At 72.3% G+C, this 15864-nt stretch overlaps 2 protein-coding genes and 1 non-coding gene across 4 annotated transcripts; all 3 read right to left on the minus strand.

The window, feature by feature from the left end:
• Positions 1 to 2615: 2615 nt before the first annotated feature.
• LOC121113241 (translation initiation factor IF-2-like) lies at positions 2616 to 10139 on the minus strand. Its single transcript, XM_040700486.1, has 2 exons — positions 9821 to 10139; positions 2616 to 3265 (listed from the first exon to the last, which is right to left on the minus strand). Exons 1-2 carry the CDS (start codon positions 10137 to 10139, stop codon positions 2616 to 2618), a joined length of 969 nt encoding a protein of 322 aa, XP_040556420.1.
• Positions 10140 to 10795: 656 nt separating this feature from the next.
• Positions 10796 to 14311, minus strand: PCGF1 (polycomb group ring finger 1). 2 transcript variants are annotated; one of them, XM_040699771.2, is made up of 9 exons: positions 14185 to 14311; positions 13357 to 13462; positions 13127 to 13279; positions 12527 to 12598; positions 12323 to 12431; positions 11785 to 11818; positions 11527 to 11610; positions 11372 to 11452; positions 10796 to 10969 (listed from the first exon to the last, which is right to left on the minus strand). In XM_040699771.2, exons 1-9 carry the CDS (start codon positions 14278 to 14280, stop codon positions 10922 to 10924), a joined length of 783 nt encoding a protein of 260 aa, XP_040555705.1. In that variant the 5' UTR covers positions 14281 to 14311; the 3' UTR covers positions 10796 to 10921. The 2 variants fall into 2 exon arrangements, with proteins under 2 accessions (XP_040555705.1, XP_015128632.1); XM_015273146.4 differs by having other exon boundaries at positions 11527 to 11613.
• Positions 13296 to 13356, minus strand: MIR12285 (microRNA mir-12285). Its single transcript, NR_162057.1, has one exon. It is a non-coding gene; the product is annotated as a microRNA mir-12285 (primary transcript).
• Positions 14312 to 15864: the final 1553 nt, after the last annotated feature.

Here is a 15864-nt window from a genome sequence, read left to right on the forward strand (position 1 = left end):
CCGGGGACGGCGCGGAGGGGGGGGGGGGGGGTACGTGCTGTGGGGTCCGCGGGGAAGAGGGGAGGGAAAGGGCGTGGGGGGGTCCCCGGAGCGCGGGGCGGTGTGGGGGGATTGGAAGGGGGACGTTCCGGCCGAGTGGGGGGAGAGCTCTGTAGCGCTGCGGGGCTGCGCGGGGTCAGGACGTGGCACCGCACCCAACGCCTCTGGGGACCTTTGGGGGGAGTCACACCCGCCGTGCCCCGCACGTGGGGAGGGGGCGGGGGGGGCACCGCCAGCGGGGCGGGGGTGACCGCGGCGATGACAGAAAGTGAACCTGCGGGCAGGGAGCGGGGGGAGCAGGTGCAGGGGGACCCGCGTGTGTCGGTGCTGTTGGGGGGGAGCCGCTGGGAGGGGGAGCGGGGGGCGGGGGGGGGGGGCGGCTGCCGATGTTGCTGACAAAGGCAGAACGCGATCCCGCGGCTGGAAATCGGAGTTAGACAAATCCAACCTTGAAATTTCCCAGCAGCCGGAGCCATGAAAGCCGAGGGGGGGGGGGGGGGGGAAACAGCGGCCCTCGGAGCGACACGGAACCGATGTCGGAGAGGTTCGAACGTCGCTCCGGGAACGTCTCCGCGAGGCTCAGACGGGAGACCCCCGCGCCGCCCCCCCGTGCGCCCACCGCTGCCGTGTGCCCATGGATGAGCCCCGCCGGGGGGGCCCCGCGCACCCCCTCGCTTGCGCCCTCCTGGCCCCGCATTCGGCCCCGCAGGAGGGCTCGGCCCCGGCCCACCCCATGTCCCGTAACACGCACCGGGAATTGCTGCTCGGGGTTCGCTGTGGCCCCGCGACCACGAATCCGCCCCCCCCCCTCCCAGCTCCATACGCTCCATACGATCCGGGGTCGTGAGGGCGGGAGGCAGCGGGGCAGGGGGACAGGGCCGGGCCCGGCAGTGGGGGGGCGGGCGCAGCAGACCCTCAGAGGGGAACCGGGAGCGCGCCGGTGGGAAACGTCGGTCCCCGCTGCAGGGAACAGCGTGGAAGTGCCCCTCACCCCAAAGCGGGACACGGGGTGGGGGACACAAAGGGGCTCGGATCGGCGTCCCGCCCAGAGCCGCGCCCCGACGGCGGCCCCACGGCACGGGGGGGTCCACCGAGCCGGGCCTGCGGGGTGTGCCCCGGTACAGAGCTAACAGCGCCCGTGTGGCGTCCGGCACGTCGGTCAGTGGGGTGGAACTGCGGTGCCCCACCGATCCCGTGGGTGCCCCCATTGCGGCCTGGTCGGCCGGGGCTGCCTGCAGCGCGGGTGCTGTGCGTGTGCCGGGGTGTGTGTGTGTGTGTGTGTGTGTGTGTATCGGGGTGTGCGCACACACACACGGGGTACGTGACCATGCGCGTGCCCCCTGCCCTGCTCGTGCCCCCCATCCCCCCCAGCCCCCATCCCGCAGCGGTCCCGCCCCACACCCGGTGCCCGCACGGCGCGGCTCCCCGTGCCGCGGTAACGCGATTAGGGCCGGGGGGCGGCGCGGCCCCTATAACTCGGTTACGCGGAGCACCGCGCCGCCCCCGATCCATTATTCAGCGGCTCCATCTCCGCGGCGCGGGGCCGTGACGAACCGCGCGGCTCTGATTCAATTACGGCCGCCCCCCCCGCGGCTCGGAGCGCGCGGCGCTTCGCACATGGAAATTGCTTGCAAATGAATTTCCCTTTAATAAGGGGAACGGCGCGGTGCGAAATTAAACTGTCAGCGGCGGGGGCGCGCGGGGCAGTGCCGGGGGAGCGCCGGGGCCGTGCGCGGTGCAGGGCGGGGGGGAGACCCGACAATTACCGGCAATAAACGCCGTGCGGCCGCGGGTCCCCCCCCCTCGAGGGGTGCGCTGATGCACGCGGGGGGTCCGCGGGGATCCCCGTCCGGGTGTCGGCTAATGATGGATTCATTAACGCGCTGACCTCGGCGCACGGCCCCGCGGCTTAATTAAGCGGAGAGCCCGGGGGGGGGGGGGCTGGGAGGGATGGGGAGGCGAAGAGCAGGAGCGGGCAAAGGGCCGTGGGGCCGAACGTGGGAGGTGAGTGCGGGGTGTGAGCGTGGGGACTGAGCGGGGGCTCCCGCACGGGGTTCGGCCGCAGGTGCACAGCGCGGGCACTCACGGAGCTGGACGTGCCCACGGCTCCGTGTGGGACCCCCCGCCCGGTGCCGTGGGGTCAGGGGGAGCCGTCGGCCCTCGGCCACAGCTGCCGCCCTCCCCCTGAGCCCCCCCCGCCGCTGGGGCCTCCATATGGGCCCGGGCCAAACTCCCGCCAAATGGGCCGGGGGGGGGGGTTGCATTTCAAAGCCTCCGGCTGTGAGCAAACGCCGCGCTCCCCCCGCGCTGCCCCCGCGCCCCGCTGGCCCCGGGTCAGCGCACGGCTACCGGGGACGGCCCCGTCCCCTTTCCCAGGGGCGGTGGGGCAGCGCCGTGCCCGGAGGGGCGGGATCGGGGTGGGGGGCGCCGGGGATGGACTCGGGCGTGGCCCCCTCCGCGAGGCTGCGGCTCCTTCCTGGGGGCTGCGGGGGGGAGCCGTGGGGAGCAGCCCGGCACCCCACGCACGGGGCGCTGCCCCCCGGCACGGGATCCGCGTCCCGCTCTGGGGCCGGGTGTCACCTCCAGTCCCACGGCTGGGGACGGGGGGCCGAGGCGGAGGGGCTCCGCGGGGCTCCCAGCTCCGGCCCGGGGCGTCCCCGCGCTGCGGCAGCCACCAGCGGGGAGTCGGGGTCCCCCCGAGGGCTGCGGGGTTGGGAGCCGCGACCCGCGGCCATGCGGATCCAATTAGGGCCGCGCGGGGGGACGCGATGAGGAAACGCTCCGTCTGAGGCGCTGACAGCCCCGCGCCGCCCGAGATAAGGGAGTGCGGGGTGAGGGCGGAGGGCGATCCTGAGCGGGGCGGGCCGGGGGGGGTCCCGGGCTGCACGTGGGACGAGGGCCGGCGGCCGCGGGGGGATCCGGGCGCCTCTCCGGGGCCGGAGAACGGGCGCCGCGTCGGTGCTCAGCGAGGTGCGGGGCTCCCTGCGGGACGCGGTGTGCGGGTCGGGCCCCGCAGGCCGCGGGGTCACCTTCGGGGCGCCGCTCACGGGTGTGGACGGAGGGGGTCTCCTCCGGTGGCCGTGAAAGCCGCGGGCACGGCGGGGCCTGGGGGGGCTCTGCCCGCAGCACAGCCCGCCCCCCGTCCTGCCGTCCCCGGGGCCACGCGCAGGTGCCACTCCTGTCGGGTCCCTCCGGCTCTGGGACGGCTCCCAGCGCTGTGACGGTGCTGTGGGAGGGGGCACAGCGGCCGGGACCCACCTCCCGCTCCGCCACGGCCGCGGCACAGCAGCGGGAGAGAGGGATCGTTTCCGGGGTCGGGAGGTGCAGCCACGCACCCCCCGCAACCCCATCCGCCCCCGTGTCCCCCCCGCAGAGCACCGCCTTCGCCCCGCAACCCCACGCGCCTTCCCGGTACCCCGCAACCCCACGCGCACCCTGGCGTTGCCCCGAGCTGCGGAGCCGGAGAGCGGCGGGGCGCAGCCGGGGGGGCGATGCGGGGGCCGCCCCCCCCCCCCCCGGTGAGGGCAGCGGGGAGAAACGTCCCGGGGAGAGGAACCGTCCTGAAGGGTGCGGGGGGTGGGGGTGGGGGGACGCGTGGCGGCGCGGGGCGTGCGGCGTGGCGGCGGGGGGGGTCGCCGGGGGCCGCCACGCCGCGGGTCAGTGATATCATTAACCCCGACGAGGCAGCCGGGCCGCGCCGCCGCGAGGTTAATTAAAAAGAAAAGTTCAGGGGAACGCGGCAGCGGTGTCTTGGGGAGGGAGGGGGGGCGGCGCTGCGAGCGGGCGGGCGCGGTGCCGGGGGGGGGCGGCCATCGATTGCCCCCCAGCACGGCTGTCATTCAGCTCTGCGGGGGCGGCGGGGACGCGGGGCAACGGGGGAGGGAAGGGGGGGCTGCGCGGTGTCCCCATCCCACGGCGCTGCCGATCCGCGGGGCGACCGCGGCTGTGCGTGCCGGGGCACTCTGCGGGGAGGGGCTCGGGATGGGGGCTGCGCTGCTGACTGCCGGGCGGGGTCCGTGCCGCGTCCTCGTCCCCATCCCCGTCGCTGCCCGCAGCCCCTCAAAGCCGACCACCCCCCAGCCGTGGGGCCACCCGGGGCCGGGCAGCGCGTGGGGATGTTCTGGACTCGGCTGTGCGCAGAGCCCCCCCCGCTCGGCCCCGCACCCCCATCCCCGCATGCTGCGCTGTGCGTGTGCTCGGGTGTGAGTTCTGCACGCCGCTGTGTGCACACGTCGGGCACGGAGCCGGGTGCGCACCGGGCTGTGACTGCGAGCGGCTGTGTGTGCGGGGTCACGGCGCCCGTGTGCGCAGCCCTCCGCGCGTGCACGCACACACACACAGACACACAGACTCACACACACACACATACACACACACACGTGAACGTCTGTGCACCAGCGCTGGGTGCGGACATCTGAGAAGCGCGGTCTGTCGGTTCTGTGTGCAGAGCCGGGAGCAGATCGCAGCCCCGGGGGTCCCCGCGCCCCCCGGCCCCGTGCCCCCCCCCCCCCCCTTACACAGCCAGTGGGGCTCTGCTCCCCGCGCTGCCGCCCCCCTAAATCAATTCCCGGGTTATTGGAACGCCGCGTCTCCGTCTGGCGGCTAATTGCGTGTGAGCCCTAATCATGGCGTGCGGCGGCTGCGCTGCTGCTCCTCCATTGTGCACCCACTGCACTGCGGGCATGCGTGGCGCTGCGGGCTGTGGGGGGACTGTGGGTTTGCGGGGCTGTGGGGTTGTGGGGCCGTTGTGCCCCTCCTTTTGTGTGCGGTGACCCCACCGCGGCCGGGATGTGGGGGTGCGGGGCCGTCCATCACGCCGCTCCGCAGCGGCGGTTCCATAGCCGGGGGGTGGGACCGAGGGCGCTGTCACACGCAGAGCTCTGTCCCCGCACTCGGCCACGCTGTCCTCTGCTCCGTCCCCACCGTCCCACAGCCCCGTTGTCACCACGGGGCTCCTCTTCCTCCTCACATCCTCCGTGTGGGAGTATGGGCTGGGATGGGGATGGGATGGGATGGGGGTGGAAGGAGATGGGATGGGGATGGGGATCGGAATTGAATGGGGACCGAATAGAGATGGGATGGGGACAGGGGTGGGACAGGTGAGGGTCCACCGGGAAGGGCTGGAGGTCTGCACAGAGGTCGAGGCTGCTGGGCCGGGCGGTCTGATCCTGCACCAGCACGGGGTTGGTCAGACCCCACCTGCACGCTGGGCCGGGAGGGTCGTGTGGCACAGAGCAGCACGGCACGGCCCGCACAGCGCCTGGCGGGGTCCCCACGCTCTTTGCCCCCATTTGGGCAGCACGGCCGGCCCTTGGCTGGGCAAGGAGGATGCAGGACAGACCGGGGCTAAGAATAGAGCCCGGCTGGGAACAGGAGCGGGAACGGGAGGAAGGATGGGGCTTCCTCTGCGACGGCTCTTCTTCCTCCCGCCCGGCCGCTGCCATGTGGCACAGCCTCGCCCTGCGCCGGGTCGGGGACGCGGGGCAGCCTGGGTGGGGCTGTGGGGGGCGGCGGCTCCCGGCCCAGGGGTCCCCCCGCTCCGCTGGGCCGCTCCCTGTGTGCTCACCCCCCCCTGCGCACCGCGGGGCACAGCGCGGCCGGACCCCGTGTGGGGCCGGAGCTGCCCGTGGGGAGAACGTCCCAGCGCGATGCCGGGGGTGGGGGAGGCTGGGAGCGGAGCTGCGGGCTCTGCCCCCGCGTCCCCCCACCGCCCGGAGCGCCGTCCTGCTGGGCATGAGCCGTTCCGTTGGGACGGGGCTTCCTGCGGGGAAGGTGGGACAAGAGGGGCAGACAATAAACCCAGGAAACGCTCTGAATAGCGAAGGTAATCGAGCCGGGAGCCCCCCGCGCTGAGTCACCGCGGAAGCGTCGGGCCCGGGACGGGGGGAGCCTGCGGGGCTGCCCCGATCCCACCGCCCGCGCCTCGGGGGTTCCGAGCCCCGCACGGCGCTCACCGCTACCTGCGCGTCCCCAACGCCTGACCTCGCGGCCCCTCGTTAACCGCTGCCCGTGTTATTGCCCCCCTGCCTGCCCCGTGCCGGGCGCTGACAGCCCCCGTCCGTGCCCCGGATCGCGCAGGGGGGGACAGGAGGGGTCTCCCCGTACTCCACGCAGGAGCTGCCCGCGTACCGAGCGGGTCCCCGGGTACCGGGCGGCTCTCACGGCAGCGCGGGGCCCGGCGGTGCCCTCTGCGGGACCGGGGCTCACCGCCCCGACCCCCCCCCGCGCCGAATGATTTATGGGCGAGGGAAGCGCGCGGCGCAGACAGATCGGGCCATAAAAGCTCGGGGCAGGAAGTCTCGCCAACTTCAAAGGGCCGTGGCCACAACGACGGGGGCCGGCGGGTCCGGCGCTGCGCGCGGGGCGATGGGGCCGTGGGTGGCAGCCGACCCTGCGCGCACCCCGCATCTACCGCGCCCCGCGCCTGCACCGCAGCGCGCATCGCACGCGTGCATCCCGTGTGTGCGGTCCCTGCGCGCCCCGTGTGCCCCCGCTGTCGTGCGCGGGGGTGGCGGTGCGGAGCGCAGCAGCGCTCGCGGCCATCGGAGCCCGGTGGGGCTCTCCGGGGCGGCGGCCCCGCGGCGTCCCGGCGCGCATCGCCCCCCCGCGCCCGGCGGCACGCAGGAAGGCAGGGCGGGGCGGCCGAGCAAACAAAGAGCCGGAGGAAACGCCGCCGTCCAAGATAAACCGGGGAAGGTGAGGGGGTGCCCTCCCGCTCCGCCGCCCCCCCGCCCCCCCGGAGCTCCCGAGCGGCGCTGGGGAAGAGGGGTCCGGAGGTGCCGGTCCCGGCGCCCCGTTTCCAGCCCTCCCCGCCCCCTCGCCCACAACTCCCGGGTTCGTTCTCCGCCGGGTCGGGGGTCCCGGCCCGGGCCGGGGGGAGGCGGGGGGTGCCGGGAGGTTCGGGGTTCCCACCCCTCCGCGCTGACGCCGCGTGCCGGGAGAGCTCAGAGCCGCGTTCCCACGCTCCGCGGCCGCGTCCCACGGGGCTGCGCGGCCCCTCCGTCCGCAGGAAGGTGCCCCCCCCGCCCCCCCGCCCTGCATTCCCACGGCGTCCCGGTGCCAGCCCCGTGCCCACATCCCGGGGAAGCGGGCGGGGAACTCCGCGGGGCCGTGCGGGACCCCCGGGCCGGGCGCAGCGCGGGGGATCGCGGCGGCACAGCGTGCGGACCCGCCGGAACCGCTCGGCGTCGTTTAAAGACGATCAGGCGGTGACAGGAATTAAATTGTGTTTTGATTTTCTCATTAGCCCGATCTGCGGCGCGCCTCGTTACGGGGTAATTTCCCCGCTCCGACGTGACAGCTCATTCCCCCCGTGACAGCCGGGTGCCCGCGGGGGATGTCCGCGCCTCCACGCGTGCGAGCGGGGTGGGCCGCCGTGCGGGATGCGAGCGGGGCGGCCCCGTTCGCCCCCCCCACCCCCCCTTCTCCTCCCGCCGCTCCGCTCTGCCCCCGTCCGCCCGCAGGAGGCGCCGCCAACCCCGCTGTGTGCTGCGGTGCGTGCGGGCAGCCGGGCTGGCGGTGCGGAGACGTGCGGGGAGGGCGCGGGGAGGCACAGCAGTGCCAGCACCGCGAGCTGCGGGGACAGCATCCTGTGCCTGCCTGTGGGATGGGGGGTGGGATGGGGACGGGGTCTGAGAGGGCTCCCGAGCACATTGCGTCAGGTCTTTGTTGGAGGCCCCGCGGCCCCACGGCCGCCCCCGGGCCCCCGCAGGACCCTCTGCACCACCCGTCACCCACCCGCGGTGCTGCAGGGAAGGGGCAGTGAGCGCAGAGATGGGGGGCAGCAGGATGAGGTGCTCCGGGGCCGTGGCACACCGGGAGCAGCGATGTCACAGAATCACAAAATCACCGAATATCCCGAACTGGGGGAGACCCCCGAGGATCGCGGAGTCCAACTCCTGCACTGCTCGGGACCGCCCCAAATCGTTCACCCCCTCCTCCCCCCCATTGCCCGCAGCTTTCCCACAACCTGCACCCCACCCTTAATCCCACACCCCACACGGTGAGGTGACACCCACAGCCACGCAGCCCTGCAGTGGGACACGTGTGGGGACATCCACGTCCGGGTGAGCCAAACCCAAAGCTTTTGGGGTGGCTGTCAGAGCCCCAGGCTGCCCCTAAGGAGGCCCAGCCATGCTAACGAAGCAGTGACCCCCACGCACTGTGGGGCTGGCTGTGGGCACTGCTGTGCCTTGTTTTGGGTCTGCCCCAAAGCTTCTTCAGTGCCATGGGGCAGCACGGGGGCTGTTGGGTCCCACTCTGCTTTTGTGGGGAGCACACAGCGTTGGTGCTGCTGGGCTCTGACTGCGCTGCATGGGGCTGGTTGCTGTCCCCGGGTTCCCCTGTGGGGTGGCTGCTGGCCCCCCTTGGCTTTTCCAAGCCTGCCCAGTATTTCTGCAGCCTGGTTCCACTGTGCCTTTGTAGGGATGCTGGGGGGAGTGGGGTCTGTGGGTGCTGCAGCCCCTCCTGCTTGCAGTGCTGGAAGTGGGCAGGATGGGGCTGTGCCCTCAGCCCAGTCCCGGCACTGCTGGGGGTGAGGAGCAATGCGAGGGGCTGCTTCAAAAAGCAAAGAACCCCCCCCCCCCCCCCCTTGAGATTTCTAAATATACATCTTTCTACATACATCCTTTCTTGTGTGTGTGTGTGTGTGTGTGTGTGTGTGTGTGTGTGTGTGTGTGTGTGTGTCTCCTGTTGCAGGGCGAGGGCTGCAGTGAAGATCAGCCCAAACGTGTGAGCAGCTCTGGCAGCGATGTGCCGTGGAGGTGAGCGCCGGGGGGGTCACACTGCGGGCTCTGAGGCGGCGACGATTCAGCAGAGACCATTAAAAAGCTTCCACAGACCTCACAGACCTCCGTACTGCCTCACCAGAGGCTCCGCGGTGCCCTTCAGACAGCAGACTGAGCCGAACCCTGTAACTTCAGCCTTCCTGCCCCAACAAAGATGGGGCGGGGGGTGGGATCTGTCTGTACCCACCGGGACCGGCACTGCTGCGACCCCCGGCCTCGCCCAGCCCGGTGTCACCTAGAGAGGCGGCTGTGGCCACCGATCCCAAATCCCCACCCAGACCCATCGCCGGCCCCGGGCCCCTCTCGGATCCTCTGGGTTGGGTTCCCCGCCCCCCAAGCACCCCACGCCATGGGGCGCTGCAGCAGGCCCGGCTCCGGCCCCATAGCACCGGGGCAGCGCTGGCATCCCCGCGCAGGGCTGCTGGCCCCCGCCGCGCCCCGGGTTAGGGCCGGACGGAACGGGGGGTGGGGGGGGCTCGGGTTTCCTCTGTGCCGGGCTGGAGCCGGTGCCATTAAGCCCCCTCGGAGCATGACGTGCGGGCGGGATATCAAAGCGCCGTGACCGCCGCTCACAGCCGCCCCGACGGCAGCGCCCGGCACGCGCCCCATCGCGGCAGCCGCCCCTCCCCGCGCCCCACCGCGCCCCGTTACTGCGGGGTGCTGTGCGGGGCCGCCCGGTGCCATCCCGCACCCCCGAGCTCCGCCGCGTCCCGCAGCCCCGCACACCGACGGGACGGTGGGGCCGCGCCGCAGCCCCCAGCAGCCCTCTCCCCCCGCGCAGTTGGTTTGCATTAAGCCCCGCGCTGATAAGTGGGGCCGCGGGACGTGCGGGGGAGCGCCGGGCTCCTCTTCCTGCTCCGCGCCGGGCGAGCGGCCCCAGAGCCGCTGCTGACAGACACGGGCGGCCCCGCCGCGCCCCCGCCATCCCCCGCCGCCAGCCCGACCCCGCGGCCCCGTTCCCCGTCGGGTGAGCTCCCCCCGAGCCGCCCCCCCACCCTCGGCCGCTTTTTGCCCGCATTTCCCCACGTCCTTCGCGGCGGCCGCGTGAGGGATGGCCGACAGCTGGGGCGGCCGCGCCGGTAACCGGATCCCCCCGCCGCGGCGCGGGGTCAGAGCGGGGCGGGGGTGGGGGCGGCCCCGGCGTTGGGGTGCCCCGACGGGACGGGACGGGCGGCCGCCGCGCCTCCGCCGCTCCCGGGGCACCGGCACCTGTTCCTCCCGCCCGGCCCCGCGCCGCTCCCCGCCGGCAGCTGAGCGCCCCCCCCTCCGCCCCCCACCGGCGGCCGCAGATGGCGGCGAGCGCTGCCCCGCCATAGCGGTAATGAGGCGCGATGCGGGGGGGGCCGCCCCGCGCGGGCGATCCGAGGGCCCGTGGCTGTATTACGGCTCATTGTGCGCGGGCAGCGGGGGGCTGAGGCGACAGCCGTGCCACCCCCCACCCCCCCCCCGCCGCTCCTCGGCGGCGTTCTGGCACCGGGGGGGGCGGGCCGGGCCGTGCGCCAGGCGGCCGCGACGGTGATGGATCGGAGCCGCGGCCGAGAGGGGCGGCGGGGGGCGGGAGGGAAGGGGAGGGGGCTGCGGGCCCTGAGCCCCCCGGCACCGCCCCAGGCCGCAATGCAGCCGCACTACTGAAGCCCAAAGCGCGGTGCTGCACCCCACAGGAACCCCCGCGCTGCACCCCATGGCCCCGTACCTCTGCACCCCCCCCACCCTCTATGGTGCTGCACCCCACTGTGCGTCCCCTCACCCCCCTGAACACAACCTGTGGTGTGTCCCCGTGCCTCAGTGCTGTACCCCCCCCGCTCCCAGCACTCATACTGGGGGGCGCTGACCCCCCCGCAGCCCTACATCCCAAGGTGTGGGTGGGGAGGGGACTTAGCGGGATGCCTCCCCCAACTTTCCCCCTGGAGGACCCCCGCAGAACCCCCAGCCTCATATGTGCCACCCCTTCCCCCATAAAGGACGTGTGATGGATTTTCAACAGTTTTATTCAAAAAATAAATTCGAGCGGGAGGGGGTATTAAGTTAAAGGGAGCGGGGTGGGGGCAGGAGCAGGGCTGTGCTGCGGGGGGGGGGGCAGCACCCACCCCCAGCCCCTACCTCCTCTTGTCCTTGATGCTGTAGTGCAGCAGAAGCGGTGCGGGCTGCAGGGCAAGGAGGGGGTGTCAGGGCAGCAGCAACCCCCCAGCACTCGGCAGCCTCACTCCCTGCCCCCCCAGCACCCTCCCCCTCACTGCCCCCTCGGCATCTCCCCCCCTTGCTCCCTGCCCCCCCCAGCACCCCCTTGCTCTCTGCCTGTGGCCCAGGGCAGCGTGCTCAGCGCTGGGGCTGCTCCATGAACTTGTCCCACCCCTCCTGGGACGCCCCTCTGACCCGCTGCACCGCCGTGCTCCGTCCTGCGCAGAGCTGCTGCCCTGCCACGAGCACAGCCCAATCACAGCTACAACGAGCAGCATCCATCATCCCTGACTCGACACCTCCCTGCTCCGTGGCCTCAGCCCCCGCCCCTCTCCCCCCTTGCTGCAGGGTCCCACCTCGACACCCACCTTGCCAAACCAACGTGAGAGCCACAGCTGCTTCATTGTCATGTGGTCAGGGAGCGCCTCGCCGTTGAACAGGATCTGCACCTGTGGGCAGGGCTGTGCCATCAGCCTGAGCTCACAGCCCCCTGCTCCCACCCCCCCACCCCCCCCACACTCACGTGCTGCAGCGGCAGCCCCAGGCGGTGGCAGAGGACCCTGCGCAGGTGCCGGATCTGCGCCCGCACGGAGCACCTCACGTACTTCTGCTGCAAAGGGCAGAGCAATCGGGGCAGGGTTAGTGCTCCGTGGGGCAGAACTGGGCCCCACATGTCCAACGTCTGCAGCTGCCATGGGACACCGCACCAACCCGTGGTCTGGGGGCGCCCCAAAGCACACAGCTGGCCCCAGGGCAGAGCCCACAGCTCCCAGACGCTCACCTGCAGAACAGCCTTGCTCTTGTCCTTGCTGGAGCTGCAAAGGAAAGAGAAGGGGCAGCCCGGGGGCTCCTGCGCGTGCCCAGGGGCCGTAACCCTGCTGCCCTCCCCCTGGGCACGGTCTGGCACACAGCCCCGACGGCTCTCATCCCACCCTGGAGGTGGGGGCTGCCCCGATCCCAGCACCCCGTCGGGGCGGCAGCAGGGCAGGCACGTGGCTGGGCTGGCAGCTGAGCTGCAGCCATCGATCCCAGCGCAGCTCCCAGCGCTGCCGCTTATTGACTTTGCTGTCAGGAGCCGGCAGGCAGCTGCGCAGCGCCCTCCGCTGCATTTATTAACGCTCACCCCGCCAGGAAGGGGCGATGGGGGGGGGGGGGGAGGGAAGGAGGAGGCAGAGCTCTGCAGGGGGGGCTGCGCAGCCCTACAGCCTGGGAACGGTGCGGGCAACCATACGGGAGCTGTGGTGCCCACGTGGTCCCTCTCCTGCGCTCTCTGCTCGTACCCACAGCGAGGGGCAGCGCAGCACAACCGCAGCACTCACCTCTGCTTCTCCAGGCACAGCGAGACGTGCTCGTCGTAGCGGAAGTAGTGGGCGCGGGAGTGGTCGAAGGTGCTGTAGGGCAGCCCCATGGGGTCACCCCCCACCGTGTCTGGGAGAAGGGAGCAGCAGTGAGCCCTCAGCTGCCAGCACTCTGCCCGCTGCCCCCCCCCCGCGCCCCCACAGCCCGCCCCCACGCCCACCCACCCTCGCCGCTGGGCTGCGTCACCCGGTCGAGGCCGCGGGACTGGTAGAACTCCCGGATCCTCTTCTCTTCACCTGTGGGCGAGAGCAGAGTGGTGCTGAGCCGCCCCCCGGCCTCTGAGGGCTCCCAGCCCCACAGTGCCCAGGGCTGGTGGTCCCCGGCTGCCCCTCACCCATCTCCCGGCTCTGAAGGAGGCCCGGTAGAAGCCATGAGCTGCCCCGCAGTCCCCCATCCCTGCTGTCAGCATCCCTCAGATCCCCTCCTGCATTCCGGGCTGCAGGGCCGTGACCCACCCCGCACGCTTGCCGTGCTCCCACCCCAGCACGGGCACGTCCCCATCCCTCCATGACAGCACTCAGAGCCCCTCTGCCTGCACGCTGTGCTGAGCGAGCTGACATTTCTAGACACGTCCCCAGCGCCGTCCCCTTCCCCATCCTGAGTGACGGGGGCTGATCGGGACTCCCCCCCACGCACCACTCTGCATTCACCACTACCACTCGCTGTCGCTGCGCCGTCACTCAGAGCCCGGCCCACGGGATGCTGAGCGCGGGGCTGTTCCTGACACCCATCCCTGCAGCACAAACCGCCCTCTGAGCACTCACTCTCCTGCAGGCCGGGCACCAGCTTGTACACGATGTCCTGCATGACGCGGTCCAGCTTCAGGTTGAGCAGCGGCTGCGTCTCGTGGATCTTGGTGTTGCACATGGGGCAGTACTTGCTGGTCTGCAGGTACTTCACGATGCAGCTCTTGCAGACTGAGGGCAGGGGAGGGGAGATGAGCGGGGCAGGCCGGGCGCGGGGGGACGTCAGCGCGCGGCCCTGCAGCACTCACAGGTGTGCAGGCACTCAGTGATGGTGGTGGCGTCGATGAAGTACCCGGCGCACAGACAGCACACGATGTGCTCGTTCAGCTCCTTCATCTTCACCTTCACCTCCTCCTGCAGTGACACGGCACCGTCACCGGCCCCACACCATGGGTACCCCGCTGCTGCCCCCCAGCCTGCCGCACACCCTCTGCAGCCCCCCCACCTGACCTACATCCACTGCAGCCCCTCAACCCACCACACACCCACTGCAGCCCCCCAACCTGCCCCACACCCTCTGCAGCCCCCCTACAGGCCCCACACCCACTGCAGACCGCCAGTCGACCCCACACCCTCTGCAGCCCCCAATCTGCCCCACACCCACTGCAGCCCCCCAACCTGCCCCACACCCTCTGCAGCCCCCAATCTGCCCCACACCCACTGCAGCCCCCCAGTCGACCCCACACCCTCTGCAGCCCCCCAATCTGCCCCACACCCACTACAGCCCCCCAACCTGCACCACACCCGCTGCAGCCCCCAACCGGCCCCACACCCTCTGCAGCCCCCCAGCCGGCCCCACACCCTCCTCAGCCCCCGGCCCCACCACGCTGTGGGACTGCCACCCCCACGGCCCCATGCCGTCGCATGCACAGGTGCCGAAGCCCCGCCCCCCCGTGGCCCCGCCCCCACACCTGCACCAGGCCCCGCCCCCGCCCGCTCCACCCGAAGCCCCGCCCCCGGCCCCGCCCCCGGCCACCCGGCCCCGCCTGCCGTGCGCATGCGCACAATGCCGAGGACGGCGCCTGCGCGCCTCGCGCCCCCCGCTCCGCCCCCGCGCCCCCCCCGCCGCCGCTCGCCTCGTTCCGCAGCGGGTCCATCTTGTAGACGGCCTGCAGCTGGTTCCGCAGCCGCATGGCGATCGCCATCGGGCCCCCCTGAGGAGGCGACGCCATCTTAGAACCTCCTCCGCCCCCGCGCACTTCCGGGTTCGGGCCGGGGGCGGGGCCGGGCGCCGCTCCCCGCGACCACAGCTCCCGGCGTGCCCCGCGCCGCGCCAGGAATGCTGGGACGGGAGGGAACGGCGCCCCCTGCCGGGCGCGGCGCAGAGCCCCGCAATGACCGGGCCCACCCCTCCGATGGCAGCCAATGGGGGCGGGGGGGGGCGGGGCTTGAGGGCGCAGCCGCGGCCAATAGGAGAGCGCGTGGTGCCGCCGCCGGCCGGCAGGGGGCGCCAGATAACTGCAGGAACGGCGCGGACGGGAGGGGGCGGGGGAGGGTGGGGAGGGGGAGTGAATGGGGGCCGGGGGGGAATGAACGGAGACTGAGGGGAACGAACGGGGTGAACCGGGGGGAATGAATGTGGGAACGGGGGGGAATACGTGAATGAATGCGGTCACTGGGGTGGATGGGATGAAGTGGGGTGAATGGGGGTAAGTGGGGTGAACGAATGGGGGGAGTGTGTGTGTCAGTGAGGGCACTGCTGGGGTGAATGGGGTGCGAGGGGTAGTGGGGTCCTGGGGGCGAATGGGGGCCGAGGAGGAAAGGATAATGGGGTCCTGGGAAATGGGATCTAAGGGGAATGGGGTGTCTGGGGGAAAATGGGGAGAACTGGGTTGAGCACGTGAATGAATGGGGGCACTGGGGTGAACGGGGGCTGAGGGTGGAATGGGTAATGGGGTCCCGGGGAATGAGGTATGAGGGCAATGAGGTGCCTGAGATAATGAGACGGGGAAAATGGGGGCCTCGGGGCACAGGGTGGGTTCGGCAGTGTAAGGGCACTGATCGGGGGGCTGCAGCCTGCGGGAAGATCGTCCTGAGTGCGATGGGAACGGCCTCAGCGGGGCTCCGGGGTGGATGGGGATGGGGAGGGAATGGGGCTGTCGGGGGCAGAGGGTGTGGGTTCAGCGGTGTGGTTGCACCGATTGGAGCAGGGACGGCCTGAGTGCCCGAAACGAGGACCCCCGGGCCCTGCTGTGCTGTGTGTGGGGCCGGGGCTCCGTGGGGTGGCCCTGGTGCCGGCCGTGGTCACGGCAGACACCTGCCCGGGGCTGGGGAATGTGTGCAGGAGGGGTGGAGGGTTGGGTGTGGGGGGGCAGGGGGGTGCGGGGGGCCGGGGGTGCGGGGCGCAGCGTTTGGGGGCGGGGCCGGGGGGCGCTGCCGGGGGCGGGGGGCGCTGCCGGGGCCGGGCGGTCTCCCCGGCGCAGCAGCCGGAGCCTGGAGCCGCGCTAATGGGGGTGATTGGATCAGGGCTCTGGAGGGGAAGGAGCGGCCCCGCTAATGCAAAGCAGAAGCTGTTAACGGCCGTAATGGCTCGTTACGGTTACGATTATTGCTGCAATCCCCAGCAACAAGTGCTGCCTGGGGAGCCGCCGGGGCCGGGGCCGGGGCGGGCAGACGGCGCGGCCCCGTGGGACCCGGAGCGGGCGCCCGGAGCTGCGGGGCGGCCCCGGCGCGGTGTGTGGGGGGGAGTCGGGGTCGGGGTGCCGTTAAACTCGAGCAGAGCCACGATGACGGCTACCGGGGCCGGGGGCAGCGGG

Source organism: Gallus gallus, chromosome 4 (genome assembly GCF_016699485.2).
Source record: "Gallus gallus isolate bGalGal1 chromosome 4, bGalGal1.mat.broiler.GRCg7b, whole genome shotgun sequence".
Classification (NCBI taxonomy): Eukaryota; Metazoa; Chordata; class Aves; order Galliformes; family Phasianidae; genus Gallus; species Gallus gallus.

What these genes read in the sequence shown, in the direction of transcription:
- LOC121113241 (XM_040700486.1), bottom strand. Translation starts at nt 10,139, where the DNA reads ATGGCGGGGCAGCGCTCGCCGCCATCTGCGGCCGCCGGTGGGGGGCGG. An exon ending in CGGGCAAAAAGCGGCCGAGG is followed by an intron (nt 3,266 to 9,820) that starts GTGGGGGGGCGG and finishes CCCCTCCCACAG; the next exon opens with CACCGTCACAGCGCTGGGAG.
- PCGF1 (XM_015273146.4), bottom strand. Translation starts at nt 14,280, where the DNA reads ATGGCGTCGCCTCCTCAGGGGGGCCCGATGGCGATCGCCATGCGGCTG. An exon ending in GACGCAGCCCAGCGGCGAGG is followed by an intron (nt 12,432 to 12,526) that starts GTGGGTGGGCGT and finishes CCCTTCTCCCAG; the next exon opens with ACACGGTGGGGGGTGACCCC. An exon ending in TGGGGCTGCCGCTGCAGCAC is followed by an intron (nt 11,453 to 11,526) that starts GTGAGTGTGGGG and finishes CCCTGCCCACAG; the next exon opens with GTGCAGATCCTGTTCAACGG.